At 43.4% G+C, this 17,794-nt stretch overlaps 1 protein-coding gene across 1 annotated transcript; it reads right to left on the bottom strand.

The window, feature by feature from the left end:
- Window positions 1-1,215: 1,215 nt before the first annotated feature.
- Window positions 1,216-15,532, bottom strand: LOC142081678 (NELL2-interacting cell ontogeny regulator 1-like). Its single transcript, XM_075148563.1, has 4 exons — window positions 15,442-15,532; window positions 13,141-13,283; window positions 11,248-11,336; window positions 1,216-6,309 (listed from the first exon to the last, which is right to left on the bottom strand). The coding sequence occupies exons 2-4, from the start codon at window positions 13,262-13,264 to the stop codon at window positions 6,238-6,240; spliced, it is 285 nt and encodes a 94-aa protein (XP_075004664.1). The 5' UTR covers window positions 13,265-13,283; window positions 15,442-15,532; the 3' UTR covers window positions 1,216-6,237.
- Window positions 15,533-17,794: the final 2,262 nt, after the last annotated feature.

The following is a 17,794-nucleotide window of genomic DNA, read 5'->3' as shown; positions in this document are numbered from 1 at the left end:
GACCAGGTGACCCACCTAGGGGATGAGGGAAAGGCTGTGGATGTGGTCTACCTGGACTTCAGTAAAGCCTTTGACACTGTCTCCACAGCATTCTCCTAGAGAAGCTGGCGGCTCGCGGCTCACGGCTCAGACAGGTGCACTCTTCGCTGGGTAAAAAACTGGCTGGTTGGCCGAGCCCAGAGAGTTGTGGTCAATGGAGTTAAATCCAGTTGGCGGCCGGTCACGAGCGGTGTTCCCCAGGGCTCAGTACTGGGGCCGGTCCTGTTCAATATCTTTATCAATCAACGATCTGGACGAGGGGATCGAGTGCTCCCTCAGTAAGTTTGCAGATGACACCAAGTTGGGCGGGAGTGTTGATCTGCTGGAGGGTAGGAAGGCTCTGCAGAGGGACCTGGACAGGCTGGATCGATGGGCCGAGGCCAACTGTATGAGGTTCAACAAGGCCAAGTGCCGGGTCCTGCACTTCGGCCACAACAACCCCAGGCAACGCTACAGGCTTGGGGAAGAGTGGCTGGAAAGCTGCCCGGAGGAAAAGGACCTGGGGGTGCTGGCTGACAGCCGGCTGAACATGAGCCGGCAGTGTGCCCAGGTGGCCAAGAAGGCCAATGGCATCCTGGCCTGTATCAGAAATAGTGTGGCCAGCAGGAGCAGGGAGGTGATCGTGCCCCTGTACTCGGCACTGGTGAGGCCGCACCTCGAATCCTGTGTTCAGTTTTGGGCCCCTCACTACAAGAAGGACATGGAGGTGCTGGAGCGTGTCCAGAGAAGGGCAACGAAGCTGGTGAAGGGCCTGGAGCACAAGTCTGATGAGGAGCGGCTGAGGGAACTGGGGTTGTTTAGCCTGGAGAAGAGGAGGCTGAGGGGAGACCTCATCGCGCTCTACAACTACCTGAAAGGAGGTTGTAGCGAGGTGGGGGTTGGTCTCTTCTGCCAAGTAACAAGCGATAGGACGAGAGAAAATGGCCTCAAGTTGCGCCAAGGGAGGTTTAGATTGGACATTAGGAGAAATTTCTTTACTGAAAGAGTGGTCAGGCCTTGGAACAGGCTGCCCAGGGAAGTGGTAGAGTCACCATCCCTGGAAGTATTTAAAAGTCATGTAGATGTGGCGCTTAGGGACATGATTTAGTGGATGGTTGGACTTGATGATCTTAGAGGTCTTTTCCAACCTTAATGATTCTATGATTCTATAAAGAATAATGAGAGAGTTGCCAGTCCGTTCCATTTTCAGACTCTATTGACAAAGAAAACAAGCTATAGTTTTGTCACTTAAATGACCAGAAAAGTGCAGTATCATTTACTTTGATTTAAACAGCAAAAGGTGCTCAAGGTAATGAAGACAACCTGGTATGTGAGTAGGTTCTCAGCAAGTGCATGGTTCAGAGCAGAAATCAAATGATGACAGTCTTGACTATCAGGAAAGAAAAGTATAGGCAAACCAATGTAAGAAATAGAATATATGCAGATATTTGCATTTCTTTTCTCATGACATCCGTGCCTGGAACTCTTTCTTATGTTTTAAGTCACATTTTAAAATTCAAGAGCTTAGAGGCCTTGAAAATACCATTTCTGCCACTCCCCATCTCTGCAAGTTACAGCCAGAACAGCAAGCTGGAATTAGAAGGTCAAGGAATATCTACACGGAGATTAAACCGCAAACTTATGCATAAAAACAAATACTATGCTTGAAACTAAAGCAACAGGCCAGCATATTTTACATTGTGATTTTTATTTAATAAGTTCTCAACACCTGAAGGTGTGATGGCCACCTTCTAGTGCTATTGACATGACAACTTCTTTGCCCCAGACAGCTTTCAGTGCAGCCACAAAGCAAGAGACAACCACATAATGCAGTACAGGGAGTAAAACAGGACAAGGTGTACTGTGAGAAGCACGCGTGCATGTTCTGATGGCCTTATTAAAAACGTATGAAACAACAGTTTGGATTTAACAGAGACCTTTGGATTTTGAGGAGAAAAAATGCACTTCTTGTAGGAGGCACAGTGGCAGTTTTAAGCAAGATGGGAAGAGAAAGCCTGTTTGTACTAACACTTTCCATTTTTCATGTTAAAAATGTCAGACTTTCAGAGGGCAGAGAAAATACCCTATGTGTAGATGAAGAGGGACAAGAGGCAAACCAGTGCCAGAGCCATCAAAGACACAGGACCATATTTCCCAGCTCAGCAGCATGACCACAGCAACATACAATCACTTTCAGACATTTTTCACATGCACAGGTGTTTGCTACTCACGGGCGCATTGCTGCAAGATTTCTTTATGGCACAGGAATGATGATCTGCATATCCAATGGTCAGCACAAAGGGCAGCTGGGACAGTGACTGGAGCAAAAAGCCAAGACAGAAGCAGAGGAAAGGCCATGGGGCAAGGAGTGAATGCTAGACAGGACTGGGCTTGTACACTATGTAGAAGACCCTAATATCTGAGTAATTATATAGCTTCTTCCTGGCAGTAGGCAAATGTTTTGCAGTACCATTTCTTTCCTTTCAAAAAGGAGCCTTTACTCCGCCCTTTGGAGTGGTCTCTGCAATGTACTGGGCTGCAGAAGCAGGGCCACTGGCCTACTCAATGGTGCCCTGTCCTCGGGCAATGGGGAAACCCAGAACTTCAAGCCTTTCTGAAAGTGTTTTTTTCTACGAGATAAAAAGGTGAGGCTCTCTGGAGCACAGGGAGGTTTGCTTTATGAATTTGGGAAGAGGTTCATTTCTACACTGAAGCGCAACTGCACCCGATCACACCAAAGATCCTTCTGAGGCCAGTATCTCGTCTTGGCACTGACCAATAAGAAATTTATAGGGAAAAATATAAAACCAGGTCAACTACAATGCCTTCCTACAACACTGTTAACCTGCAACAACTTGTGGTTCAGGGACCTCCTGAATCAAAGCTGGTGTTTCTATATTTAACAGTTTGCAATAGGATTTTCAGGCATGAGTCTGAACAGCTGCTTTTTAAACCCATGTGAATTTTTAGCATCAGTAACACCCTGCAATGAGGACTTCCACAACTGAAACACACAGTAGGGTCAAGAGTGTCATCCTCCTATTTGCTCTGACCCTGCCTCCAGCTGCTTTCATCCAGTGCACCCCACTTCTCGTTTGGGAAGGGACAGCAAACAGTCATTCTCTGGTCACTCATGGTTTTATAAGCTTCTCTCATCTCCTTCTTCAGTCATCTCTTGTCCAGACTGAAGACTCCTAGTCTGTACATTACTTCAGATTATCCTACCTGCTTTTGTCAGCAGTTTATCTGGCTCTGCTATATTCTTTTGCTCTATAAAAATGGTCTTGACTCTTGCCACTGTGTCATATTAAACCTGAGTTTACGTATTCAAATCCTTCAAAAGTTTCTGTTCGCTGCCCAGAACAGATATTCTGGTTGCTGGGTACAATTCCCAGACCTCCCTGACAATCCTTTTTTAGAACTGGTGGCATATTAGCTGTCTTCTGTTCTCCTGCTATTTTGGTGGTTTTGAACAAGACGTAATACAGAACAGTCACTCAATTAAAGGAAAATAGGTAAGGTGGGCTTAAAAGGATCATACAGTAATTTCCACTAGGAAATTCCTGGTTCTAATGGATCTTCTGCAGACTGAAAGGAATTCTTAATTTTTCAGATTCAGAGGAAGAGAATGAGAAAGTTATTCCCCTTTCCCCCCTCCTGGCTGCTTTCTCTTGGGGCAACAGCTATTATGTCCTGTGTCTCACTACCCTAGTTCTGGTGATGTGAATCAGAAGGTAGAGGTGTAGCAAAAATATTTCCACATGGTCAGATTTTCTTTTGTTCAAGCTGGTGTCTGTGCAGGCACCAAGGGAAAAATTCATCAAGATCTGCAGGTGTTTCCAGTTGTGCCAGAACATCTATTATTCAACACCTGGCAAAAACAGCAGCTGACCATGGCTGGGTTCCTGTCCACAGCTATAACAAGCTGGTGAGCTTACAGCATCCTGGTGGACAGTCCACAGATGATTAACTCAGCTTTGGGAGCAGTTTTCACCACCTGAACTGTTCTGGGACTTTCTCCAAGTTCTGCAACAGGAATGTTGGCTTCCCAGGTAAAAAAAGGCCCTTCCCCACAATGTCTTCACTGGACAGGGAATGAGGTATCAGTGTTGCTTGGCACCATGTTCACCCACTCCGTGGTAAATTGGATTGCCACCCGTTGCTCCTGCAGTGCTGCCAGTTGGATCTAAAGGGACCGCTGACCCACAGCAGCTCCACCACCCACACTGCAGTGACTACACACAGAGTCATCAGGATGGGGGGCCAGGGGTTCACCAAGAAACCCCTGGGCTGAAAGAGAGGGCAGTGCCAGACTGGAAGGGGGAATGGAGGTTGTACTGGAGAGGAGAGCCAGGCAGGTCCAGAGCAAAGCAGAGGAACAAAGCCAAGCTAGAACAAGATGGGGACGGCCCAAGTACAGCAAGAGCCAAGAAGCTCTGAGAAGCCATTCTGCTACAGCCAGGATCAGCTGAAGCCCTCCAAAGGAGGCTTTGCTCCAAGAAGTCCAGAAAATGCTCTGCCACGCATGAGTAAGGACTGCTGCCCCTTCCCACTGTCTGGGAGTGGAGCTGCAGGTGAGGCTTGCAGTTACTCTTATTTTGCCCAGCAGCCAGATATGAGCAGTGCCAGTGCTCCCATGCTGTGTGAACGGGCTTAGTGAAAAACACACAGCACAGGTGCTCCTTGAGGGAATTTGGAAAAATAACATCAGAATCCCCTCTCCACTTCACACTGAGCTGTGCTGGCCTATGTCCTGGTCCACGCGGAAGGGCATGCTGCACTTCTCAGTGTGCAGGAATTGGTTTCCCAAGCCCTGGACAGGTTTGGCAAGCCACTGAGGCCGTCTATTGTGTTCCCCTACTCCCCCAGCTGTTTGTTACCATTCCTACAGCTGCACTGGCAGAGCAGTAGTTGTGTTTCCTCTCTCATCCACCCTCAGCAAAGTCCCATCAGTTTAGTTAGAGAAGTAAGGACACAGGCAGGCACTTTCTTCCAAATTCAGCTGGAGATTTTGGCCTTTAGATGTCCGCCTCCCAACCACTCCCCAAGCCAGGTTAGCACCCCACAGCCCCACTGTTGGAGTGGTTTGGGGTGGCTCTACATCACGTCAAACAAACTCAGAGCATCTACTCAAACAGCTCAGCCTAATTCAGACTTGTGGGTGAACACGTATCTTAGAATAAAGTGGTAGAGTTGAGGATAAAAATCATCTCAGCTTTCAGGTACACAAGTCTCTCTTCATGCCTGAAACAAAAAGAGCACCTTTCAAAGGCAACTACAAGGAAAGACCACAACATTCAGAGTTTAGTCCATCACAAAATGGACCAAATATGCGTGATCTAACCACTGTGTTTCACCTGAAGTAAAATAAGGAGCACTCTCATGAAGCACTGCACGGGGCTCTCCTTCAATGTGATGTTGAGCAGTTGCTGGTGTAGCATTTGGTAGAGCTGGAACTGGCAAGGCTGCCTAGTCATACCCTTATTCTCCTTTTTCTACTCTATCCATTTGACCTGCTAAGATAAAGCTATTTAGAGATACAGTGGGTTAAGAATGGAGCGTCCAGGGAAAGAGGGGAAGAAATTAAAGGTTTTAATTAAAAGAAGACAATACTCTCACGCAGGATACCAGGAAACTCAGCATTAAGATATAAACTGTTTTGGTCCCAGTACAGCACACATATACCTCCTCAGGACACATACCTCATTTCAGCTGAGAGAACTGCAACATGCCTGAATGTGGTCACAGTGCAGACAACAAACAGAAAGGACTTCCATCATCTTTAATACACAGGCAAAGCCTACAGAGACCACAATTCCCTGTCTCAATATAACCGGGTAAGTTGCCACAGAGATATGTTCTTATTAGAGATGAAAAACAGCTGCAAGTGTCTGTAGAGCACCGCTGGCCATGTTCATCTTGTGGGTTACACTTGGCCAACTCTGATTTAAAAATCAAAGCAGGTACATTTTTCCCCCACTCTAATACCAAGTGGCAGATTTACTGAATTGAGCCCTTACTGGCAACCCAGTGGATGTGAAAAGAGGGCACTCTTTTAAAAAAAAACAGAACAGACAAATACATAAGATACAGCCCCCCAACTTCCTCAGTACATTGGGGCATACATGCTTGCAACATGAACTCCATAAAGCTGTATTTTATACAGCTGCATTTTAAAAACCGCTGAACAGGTGATACTCCTTAGTTGGCCTCCAGGATTCAGTTCAGCAGATTTGCAGTTACGCAGTCGCACAGATTTCTCTTTTCCACCTGAAGAAGCAGAGTTTCTGTCTATAAGAGGGGGGGGAAAAAGCAATATCAAAAAACAAGTGTCAGTGCTGTAAAACTAATTAGCTCCCAAAGAAAAGTCCATTTTACTTTTGTTCTAAGATTTGGAATTGGTTGTAAGAGATGAGGCTTGAGGTAAAAATCAGTTATTGCATACTGCTCTGCAAAATAATTTAGCTTTTGCATGATTAATTGACATACCAACATGGCAATACTTCCTGTGACATGGAGAAATTCAGTCCTGTACCCATTCATGTTTTTCACATTAGTACATTCAGTATGTGTCTGGGTGCTGTTATTTTTGTTTAAGTTATTTGTCTTTCTTACAATCTTACTTCAACTGCACAAACTGGAGCATAAGCTCTCAAGTTCATGAGAGGCTTTTAAAAAACCCCAAAACCTGTCAGAAATTTTCTTTTTACTTAAAAACAGACTCAAAAAATTAAATTTAGAGTATTACAGCCTGGACTCACTGTTGAAAGTTATACAGAGAAAGTAAGGCATAATTTAATCATAGAATCACAAAGTATCTTAAGTTGGAAGGGACCCATAAAGATCATCAAGTCCAACTCCCTGCTCCTCGCAGGACTACCTAAACCAAAACCCTACGACTAAGAGCATTGACCAGATGCGCCTTGAACTCTGCCAGGCTTGGTGCCGTGACCACTTCCCTGGGGAGCCTGTTCCAGTGACTGACCACCCTCTCAGTGAAGAAATTTACTTCTGTTTTAACTTCTGCTTCACTGTTGTTATTGTTAATACGCTGTTGGAGCCTAAAATAGACGATAGGTGCTGAGCTGGCATACAGCCATCACAGTTCAAACATGTGATGAGATTACTGGCTTCTTTAAGGAAAAGGGTCCCAAACCGGTGAAAGCAGAGGTCCCCCAGTTGAACTGGGGGGAATCAGTATCAGGAGATCATTGCTGCCCACAGGGATTTTCTGGAGCAATGAGGGTGGATTGGGAACTTCTCAGAGCTGGAGCTGGGTATGATCAGAAAGAGCTGCACCCTCTCAGCCTACCTGTGCAAGAAAGAGCTGAGGACCAGGGAAGGGACAGCAGGGCTGCATAAGGGAAATTTGGGAATCCTTCCTCTCTAGCACACACGCACTTTGGTTTTCCTGACTGTTTGGAGCACTTCTGGCTTCAGGAGATGCTAATGGAGCATAGAGCTGTTTGATAACAACGTCATATCTTCATTTCAGTTTGTCTATCATGAGCTGAAGCTGTATCTGAGAATCCGTCTGATCCAAGAGAGGACTTCCTCCTTATTGTCATGGACGTCGTCCTTATTGTCATGTGGAATTCCCACCACTAGTGGGTGGGAAGTCCACTCACTAAATTAATCCCCACTGGCGTAACCAGCTACACAAAAAAGGGGCATTATGAAGACTACCAGCTCTAAATGCCAGTGAATTCCAGCCTTAATCTGCCTGTCTTGTGATTTTTGTATGAGATGGAATTGCCATGTGATTAAAGGCTGTGTTTTAAAAGCTGTGATGTCCATTGACCCACACCAGCTAAAGGCACCTAGAGCAGAGCTGGGCTGAAGCATCCTGCTTACCACCTGCCTTCTTAGTACAGGAAAAGCGATTTATTGGTCAGGTTTTTTTCCCAGATGATAAATCACTAGACTCAGCCCTCTGGTTCTATATTAAATCAGGTGTCGCTTTTGATTGTTTCAGCTACCCTGCAGAACTGGAAAGATCTGATCAAACTTTGCTAATCACCTAAAAGACTCAATCACCACCTTCTAACCATCTCCTTGACATCATTTGCAATGGTTCGAATAAGGCAGGTTGACAGCATGCCAACAGCTTTGGAGCTACGCCCCAAGGCTGCTTACCACCTTATATATCTTTAATAACATTTTCAAGCCTTTGTTTTTACTTTCATGGGCACATCTAACTTAATGTGCTTTGAACATTCCAAATAACCATTGACAGTTTAGAAAGGAGTAAAGAACAAAATGAATGGCACTAAATACAGCTTTGCTGACTGTTTTGTGAGGATGATCACAAAACCATTTGCACAGAGATTTGTTATTATCTCCTAGTGGGTTAAAGCATCGTTTTTTTTTTTAAAAAAAGCCAACCCAAAAACCAAACAGGGCAGAGTCCAGATTCTGAATCTACAAAAAAGCAGATAAGTTCCAGCTAAAAATGCAGTTCCTGAGCTCTTTAAAGTTGTAATGCAATGTCCACTGGTTAATTCTGAAAAATGTGTTGGAATTTTGAAAATAAGTGTCTATAGTGCAGACTTACAGTGAACTATGTAGCCCAGGGACTGGATTTGTTTTACAGGATTTGTTTTACGGCCTGCTCCCTGCTGGCCTCTGTCTTGAGCAGATTTTAGATGCAGTAGGGAGCTGGCTGAATGGTATTGATGGTAGGAGCTCCCTCCCAGCAGCACAAGAACCCCCTCCCTAGTTCATGATCCCAGCTGCACCTGTCACGTACTGCACTTTGGCTGGGCTGTGAATCACAGATAGCCCCAGGAAAGATTGCCCCGAGTTGGTTACTGCTGTTAAAACAACTAATCCAACCTGCAGCCCGCTCCAAGGGGCCAGCAGCAACGAAAGGGTGGAAAATAGTAGCCAGGGGGGCAAACAGATCTGGTATGTACATGGGTAGTAGCCAGCCTCTCAGAGGTGGTCTGTGACCCTTCTCTTACTGCATGAGTAAAATGCAGCCAGCCTGTCATCATCGCATCAGTGTAGGTTACAAGCATGTCTAGTCTTGTAAAAGGAGGGAGATACAGCCTATGGCCCCCATAAAAGGTTATGTGACCCATGCTAGAGTCAGTTTGCTTTGTGAGACACCATGCAGATCAACACAGGGCCAAATTAAGTGTGAAAACTCTTGAGTTGTATAATAAAACTATATGGTTTCGCCTGTACAGAACTGCAGGGTGAGATTTGCAGGAGGAATTAAATGGGAATTTCCTCTCTAAGCTTTTGGGAATCCCTCCCCCTCCAACACAGTTAGGAGCTGCTTAGTCATCATCTAAAAATCTTGCCTGCAAACAACAGAGAGTTTTTCAAGGAAATGAGTGTCTCCAGTGGGAATATTAACAAAGGGAATTGTATTTTCGGAGACAGAAACATTTGCCCCACTAAGCAGCAAAACACACTAAAATAGTCAAATGTAAAATATATATGTGGCTGAAAGCAATTGTTTTAAAACTCCCAGTTTGCATCAAATTAGGCCACAGCTGAATAATAAAACTAAGAATTGAAACACTGTAGAAGGCAGTTCCAAGAAGTCCTCAACTATTAAATATTTCCATGTCTTTTCCATGTCTTGAAGATGTAGGCAGAATTCCTAGCTTAATGACTGGACTAGGCCTGTCCTAGCCCAGAGGCACGGAAGGATCTCAATATGGATTAAATTATTTAGATTTTAAAGTGATAAGGAAACAATAGGTTTGTTCTGGTGAGAATATATCATGGAGCCACATTTTCAGGCTTGCTGTTAAATCTACAACTGTGAAAGTCAATAACAGGACACTCCTCTCAACTGAACCTTTTTTGTATCCTCATTTCCTCTCCTTGGCTATCTTTTATTTTTATTTTTTTAAAAGTATTAAAATACAGTTGCTATCTTCAGGGCTCTTATTGCTACTCCTGCTTTGGATATCTATATTTCATAAAGCTTCTCTCTTAGTCTGCAAGCTATAGGTGTCATAAAGGTCACTGCCATAGCCGGACAACCAGAGAAGATTTTAGTAGTTGAGATATTTTTTAATCAAGATTTAGAAATTCTGATGAAAATTTCAAAGGTTTGTAAAAGAAGGAAAAGGTGTGCTAGAACTACTTTATAGCACGATCTGAACATTTTGTTTGGGCTGTATACAGTGCTCAGCAGATGTATTCATTAACGAGATTTCTTCATGAAGGAGCCCAAAATACATTTGACCCGTAATTATTGAACAGATTTTGTTTAACTGTAAATGTGCTACATACCAATCTGGTTCTGCAGGAATGTTTGTTTTGTTTTCGTAGTATGTCACAATACAAGGCATCTTCATTCTTTTACCTGCATTTTCACCTAAACTTCATGGACCCTGCTTGGAGTTACCTCAAACCATTCTTCAAAGATGCCAGTTCGCAGGCTTTGAACTGTGAACGACCTTGACCATAGATTAGAATAGCAAAAAAGTTTGAGTGCCTTCTGTTGAACAATCTGTGCGAGAGTGTAGATATAGCACTTCAGCTAAAGGGTACACAGGAGGTGGGGAAAAAGCTACCCTCCTGAGACACCGTTATCTGACAGCAGCTGGGATACAGCTAGTCACAGATTGCAGGTTGCAGCACAAGAGGCAGATTCAACTTACCTCACAGAAGGAAGATACCAACCTTGGCAAATTCTCCACACTGACTGCAAGCCAAACAAGTTTTGTTCCCTACGCTGTTCTACTTTGTGGCACTTTTCATCGTTACAGCATCAGAGTAATGTAAAAAGTATCTACTAGATGATGTTTCCTTCCTTAGTCTCTCCCCAGGGGTAAAGCATGTGCAGGGGAGTATTTTATTTTAGTAGGCTTTTTGTTTGAGCTGGCTCTCTCCTTTTGAGTAATAAATATAAATGATGCTCTCACCTTACTCCCCCTAGCATAAAAACAAAGGTGTGCACTCAGCATTTAGAATGAGAATAGCAGCGCTAATGGCTGTAACTCGGCAAGAGGAGGATAGAGGGCTGAGGACTATCGGTTCACTCTTTCCTAAGCTTCCTAGTGTCCCAGATACCCCAAGGCAGAAGAATTCCACAGATTATTGCATAGAGAGGTGAAATGTAATCACCCAGCCTCACCTTAGAAGACAGGACAGTACAGTTGACTGAGTGTCTTGTGCAAAGTTCACCCACCTTACTTAATTTTATGCACAGCATTTTCTTCCATATTAAAAAAAAAAAAGAAAAGAAATTGAATGTTTCCTTACCCGCGTGTCTAGATTATACGCTGTCTTCTTTAAATCCTGCAGAGCCCTCTGCATGAACTCAAATGCATGGCAATCAACACAGGGACGACCTAGGAGGGCATTTAGTAGAGCATTTAGTAGAGAATCATGACTATACGGCATGAAGTATTAAGTAGAAGGAATAAACAGTGATTTTGAGTATGAGGAAGAGCTACAGAAAAGAGTCCACAGAGTGAGTACTAATGTATGTACTCTTGAACAATCCAGGTTATTGTAAATGGTCCATCATGATGGTCCACCCAGTCTTTCAATGACAAAAGAATTACTTCAACAAATTTGCATTAAAAATTTTCTTCCTCCTTTATTGCTGTTCCCCTCATCCTCCTCTTGTCACAGTTCATAGTGTGGAAACAATAAGCACGTAACTTGAGTCTCTCATTTTGCTCCACCAACCCTGAGTACATTTTCAACATCATCTTCAGATTTTTCAGATTTTTCAGAAATTACCTCTGAAACCCTGCACCTGTTCCCTGGAAAATCTTGTATCCTAATCTCACAAACTTGAGCTCTAAATAGAAAGCTAATGGAATAAAACTGACTACATTATCACAAAGACAGATCACTTAGCCTCTAACTGAATATGATACAGCTTTGTCCAAAGCTGGTGAAGCAAGCAGCAGATAAACACAATGCCCTGTCATTAGTGGGCATTGCTGATAAGCAGAACTGCTGCATTCTGGACTAATTGCAGTGTTTAAGATAGTATTCCCATATCTAGATTTCCAGACTGAAGGTCACGAGGCTTGCTTTGCCTTGATCATCATGCAATACAAAGCTGTGCCCTAACAGATAGCAGTACTGAGACAGAACAAATATAGACACGATGAAATGTCTTCGCATCATCAGGCACTACATATGCTCTTATTTGCTTCTCAGTGCCTGTGCCTCTCTGACAACTTCATAGGAAATATTGGGCAAGTGAGAAATTCTGAGCGCAGGTTTAGTTTGCTCTTTGAGGCCTGGTAAGGAGGAAAGGATGAAATCTAGAGTGATGTTGGAAAATCCTGCAGTGTCTGTCAGCCTATTTTGCAAACATTTGATATTTGAGTGATTACTACATGCCTCTGATAAGCTGGAGTATGAGCTTCCAGCTCATGATCTGTGTGCTAACCAGCAGACAGGAATCCTGCTTGCTGGAGAAAAGGAATCTGTCAAATTTTAACTGGCTAGGAGGAAAAAAAAAAAAAAAAAGAGATAAAAAATAGACATTGAACAGTATTACAGACCTCCTCATTCATTGTTGTACCACCACCCAACCTTAGTGTTATTATATATGCACCAGACATAAGGAGAGGACAGCATTTTCCACATCAACAACTTGATGCAAGGACCTGCCATTATGTTTATGATGTAAATTAAACTCAACACAGATCAGCAAAGGAGAATTAGGAGGTTGAAGGCTGTAAGACTAAGTGTTAACAAAGTGTGCTTTCTTGGCATCTTCATTGTGAATTTTTTTAATAAAAACTACTGACTTCACAAAGAATGAAAGATGTAATGAACAGTCAATGTCAGTTGAAAAAAGCAAGTCTCAAGAATGTCGCTGAAAAGCAAACAGGCATAGAAAGGGCTAACGCAATGAAAGGGCTGTACAAAAGAAGAGGTACAGAACAGTGGCAGATTTCAGGTACAAGCAAGAGAGCAACAGGCAGGAGATAAGGGTAAGAGAGTGGAGAGCCTTGGATGCAGGAGAAAAACAGCACTGGTATGCTATCAAGTAGTGATTTTAAAATATCATAAGCAAGACATGTCCAAAATAGTTTGAATTATTTGGACAAGCTTCAGCGATATGAAGTCCTGCAACATTAAAACTACAGTACAAGCTGTATGAGAGGACTGTAGGGTGGTACGTACTTTCAGCTGGTATGGCTGTTCCCGCTTCTTGATCAGATCTAGCAGGCTCCGCGAGAAGCAGTGCAACCACAAAAACCAAAGGAAATGTAAGGACCACTCTTCTCAGAAGGCAGGGTGCCAGCATCTTGGGAATGGGTGCTTCTCTGTTTATCAAGAGACACAAACAAGTCAGTGAGAAACATTACAGAGACAAGGTTTTGTTACAAAGAACTTAATGTTCCTGACGGCTAAAGCATTCGCAGTCTTCCTTTGAAAGAAAAAAATATCAGAAGATCTAGAGCACGTACAGAAGTTCTCTGTACATTTCCAGCAGTGCACATAAAACCCAACCGGGAGAGAATGTCCCCAGACATGAAGGAGAAGATCAGAAGTCCCTAGACAGTTTTTGGGTTCATTTGCAAGCCAGGATGAAAGCAACTTTGCCTGCTCTGTGACTCCAATCTTTTTTCTAACTACACAGTCCCAAACCAGCACATGAATCTGGACAGCTGGTTCACCGTTAGACTTCGAGATCAAAACTGCAGGGATTATAGAGCTAGCTGAAACAGACCTGAACCTGGAAATGAAGTTTTTACCCTCTCGCTTGCTTTACTGATGCACCACCTTTTCACGAGTATAAAAACTAAAGCTAACCGTTATCATTAACTACGGACCACACTGATCATAAAAACTTACTCCTTTATGAAAGTAGCTGAAGGGACAGACTTTTGTTAAGCCTCTACAAATTCATAGGTAGAATTTCTAATGGTAAATGCATCAAAACTCTTTGACCTTCTGTTTCCCCTCCTTATCTGTGCTTCAGACCTCTATTTGCAGTCATCCATTTGTTCCCGAACATCACAGCCAGGCCACACCATGCCCTGAAGATAAGTACAGTCTGGTCCAGCAACACCTCCCCTTCACACACAGGTAAAATTTTTGATAACTACACAGTATTTTCTTGATCTAACAGGTAAATTGTTCAGATCAAGAGGGAACACGGGAAACTTGGACTGGCTCAAGCTGCAACTGTCTATTACAGATTTCAATCCAAGCCTCAAGGATCCTGGCAAACTGCTAGGGTGGTCCTTAGTTCAGCCAAGTTTACCTTCTGTTTCTGTATGTTCAAATGAAAGAAAGAAAGAATCAAGTAAGGTTAAGTGATAGCAACACAATAAAATCCACATGAAAATTCTCTTTAGCTGAACCCACGAAAGTAGGACAACATTCTGTCTCTTCCTGATTTTTAAGTCGGTGCATACTAAGCAAAAGATGTTGCATAAGAACATCAAATCTGCGTGTGCTGAACGCAAGAGTACAGAACTCCCCAAACCAGCTTGTATTTCACATTTGGAAGGGCAATAGAGGGAAGCAAGAAAGGAAAGGTTTTTCTCCATCTTGCCACAAAGACAGAATGGAACAAGCTTGCTCTTCGATATATGCAATCCACCATTTCAGACACAGCTAAACTGAAGCTGCAAATTCTGCACGAACCACTTGCAGCACGTGCAAACCAGCAATTCATCCAGGAAAGGAGCAGCATTATACACATCCCCTTCCTGTGCACCTCATCCTAAACATAAGAGTAGGGGATGGTTCAGAAGCAAGAGACACACACATACATGTAGAGTGACAGATATATTTGGGCCCACACCAAAAAATAGATCTTGTAATGTAATTCCTATAACTTCAGAACTAGGCTTCCTATCCATCCCACTATTTAGAAGTGATCTGATGTGATCCTTTTTCTTCTTTCTACAATCCTTAAAATAAAGGGATTAAAATCATAACAAGTATCTTGGGTTTTCTGTTTTAATTAATGGTGATCTGCAATGAAAGCAAGTACAGTCAAAGACACCAGGCTTTGCAACAGGATGCAGCAGTGTCCCCAAGTAACAGTAAATTAGGATAATACCAGCCTCCTTTGAAAGTACGGAATGCAGAAGCCTGCTGGTCAGTAGGAGCAGAGGCTATTCTCACAGTTGACTACAAGTGCTAGAAAGATTCAACAAAACAAAGCAGATATGCTGTTAAACTTTTTCAGGATATCCTACACATCACCCACCCCAGCATCAGCTCAGCTTCATATGTGAGCCCCGCTGCAAAATAATTGCTCCCCGCGTGCAGCAGTCATCTCAGGCCACATCTAACCACTGCCTCTTAGTTATTCTGTGGCGATTTGCTATCGGCGAGGAATAATCACGACAGGCTTCAAGGGTGGTCTCTCTCTGCAGTGCAACTGGGAACAGAGACAGATCTGTGCATGGACTTCTGTGAAAGAGAAAAGTAATCCCCTCTAACAAAGGAAAAAAATATCAGTACCTGATCTCTCTCTTGTCTTTGTGACGGTCTCTTTGAAATGGCCGCTGCAAACTGCTAAGAGAACAAGTGCAGCATTTCTGAGCATGTGCACTGTCTCTTTTTAACCTTCTCTGAAAGAGGTTATTACTATGGGGAGATTTCTGCCATGGCAACAATGCAGAGCACTGCAGCACACAGCACAGATTTAAAGAGGAACAGGCTGTGCCTCCCAGGTCTGGGGAAGGATTTTTCTGCTTTGACATGTGAGTCCCAGCAATGACTTACCTGCTGCGGGTAAGGTTTTTAAAGCCGTGCCATTTGATTCATCTCTCTTGAAGTCTGCTGAATGGTTTTCCCAAAGTCTGCTCAGCTGGATGTGGTGCCTGATTCAAGCAACTTGCTTCCCTTGTGCCTGAAAATAACCATGACAAATTACACCTGCTTTATGGGAAACCAGGAAGAACCATGGGCTTGCACTCAGAAACTGCAGGACACATCACAGGTGAGACTTCGGTGAAGGCCAGGAATCGTTCAGTGCACAATCTGCCATCTGAATGGTTCCAAGTTACAGGGGTCATAACCACCCATGCCTGCCTTTCTGGGCGTTTCTGTGATCCCAGTCCCAGGGCTGCCAGGAACGGCTGCAGGAGTGCAGGCACTTAAACTCTGAGTGGGAACTGGAGTCCAAACTCAGAGTAAACTTCATCTCCCTTTTCCAGCCCGCACCTCTGTTCCCTTTCAATGCCCCACAAGCTATACTCCAGAACAAGACTGACGGCGCTTGTGCTGAATGCAATACAATAATGGAGCGCAGATGATAGAAGTGCTTTTGTCAAAGCAAAGCTAAGTTCAGGGGTCACATCTCCCTCCCAAAACACATTTCCCATCACAAATTAGACACCAGCAGTTCTTGTTCCAGAGAGAATGAGCACAGCTGAGGGCAGGCACAGCACTGAGAAGCGTGCACAGAACTTCAAAGGGACCGTGCTCTGTGTTTGCTTTAGCCGGTTCAATAGGGACTAAATCTTAAAACGCTTTCACGGTGAAAGTTGGGGGCACTCAGTGTCCAGGAAGGTCAGGCACACAACCTTTTTTTTTTTTCATGAGCAGAAACTCCTTCTCAGAATGATGACTAAATTGCTGGCTAACATTTTTCTTTTCAACATGCTCTATAACCTGTCTCTCCTGTACAGCCCTAGGGGAATGGTTTGCTCCCATTAATTCAACTTTTTAAGTAAGATGCTAAGATTTCAGGTTGTTCAGTGTGTAACTATGATGCTATATAAAGTTACGAGCAGAGTCAAGAGGGGATTTATTATAGTACTGCCATCCTTATACATCACAAAAACAGAAAGAAGGAGAAAATAATTTTTAGAGACTGTTCCTTTAGGCAAACAAGATTTAGCATTGTTCTTGCAGAGATAACCATACAGGATTTGGTCTGATTAAGTATCTGCCTATACACAAATTACAAATGCAGAACTTTATTTATGATCATTCTCAGCCATCTAATCTCATACCTTAGCCTCTCTTCCTGATAAATAACATAGATATTCACAATATACACACACACATATTTATATATATGTGTTCTTAACCTTGATCATGTGCTCTTGATCATTCCCAGTAAATCTTACCCTGTTCTCCTGAATCCTGTCCTTTCTCTATCACAACAGCAACACCAAGCAGCCAGCCCTGGTAGCTTGGGTGTTATCACTGATTCATTCTTCTAGACCCACGCAATGGACTTCTGACTCCATTAAATACAGTTTTTAAAATCTGTTTCTGCCATTTTCAGCTGCCAAATTCCTTGCCCTAAGCATCTCATACCAGCTAACCTCCCTTCTTTAGCCTTGTCCTAAATCTACTTGTCCTGCAAGGAACAACTTCCTTTTTAGCGTTTTAACCACATTTCTTCTTTATTCACTTCTTCCCACTCTGTACTGTGTTAAGCACCAGCTTTTCTCTTCATTGAAGCTAGTATTTTCTCAACTGGAAAATATCAGTTCACCAAGGAGGAGATTTTCCAGAGAGGAGGTACAGACTCCATTTTAGGATATTTTTATTTGAAAAATGTTTTGAAAAAAATTATTTTGACAATTTTCAAATTGATAATTTCTAGCTTTCTGCTTCAAAATTATTTCCTTTTTAAACCTAAGCTCAACAGAGTAAAAATACATTTCGTGCGCAGTTCATGGAATTACAGAGCAGGTCTTACATTAAGGGTACTGGGGGACATCCCCACCAGAACACTACAACCCAAATAAAATCTTTCCTTCTCTTATTTCCCTCATGCACAGAGCATGGGTGGCACAGATGCTAGCCCAAGGACACCCCAAAACTGGAAGTACAGACCAGAACTGGGACTATACAG

The sequence above is a fragment of the Calonectris borealis genome, chromosome 4 (assembly GCF_964195595.1).
Source record: "Calonectris borealis chromosome 4, bCalBor7.hap1.2, whole genome shotgun sequence".
NCBI lineage: Eukaryota > Metazoa > Chordata > Aves > Procellariiformes > Procellariidae > Calonectris > Calonectris borealis.
The sequence above is the reverse complement of the archived record's forward strand: the minus strand, read 5'-3'. Positions and strand labels throughout refer to the sequence as shown.

Bases quoted from the DNA above. Each gene is read 5' to 3' on its own strand.
- LOC142081678 (XM_075148563.1), bottom strand. From the start codon at position 13,264: ATGCTGGCACCCTGCCTTCTGAGAAGAGTGGTCCTTACATTTCCTTTG. The intron at 11,337-13,140 runs GTACGTACCACC...ATGCCCTCCTAG, and splicing joins AACAGCCATACCAGCTGAAA to GTCGTCCCTGTGTTGATTGC. The intron at 6,310-11,247 runs GTAAGGAAACAT...CCCCTCTTATAG, and splicing joins CGTATAATCTAGACACGCGG to ACAGAAACTCTGCTTCTTCA.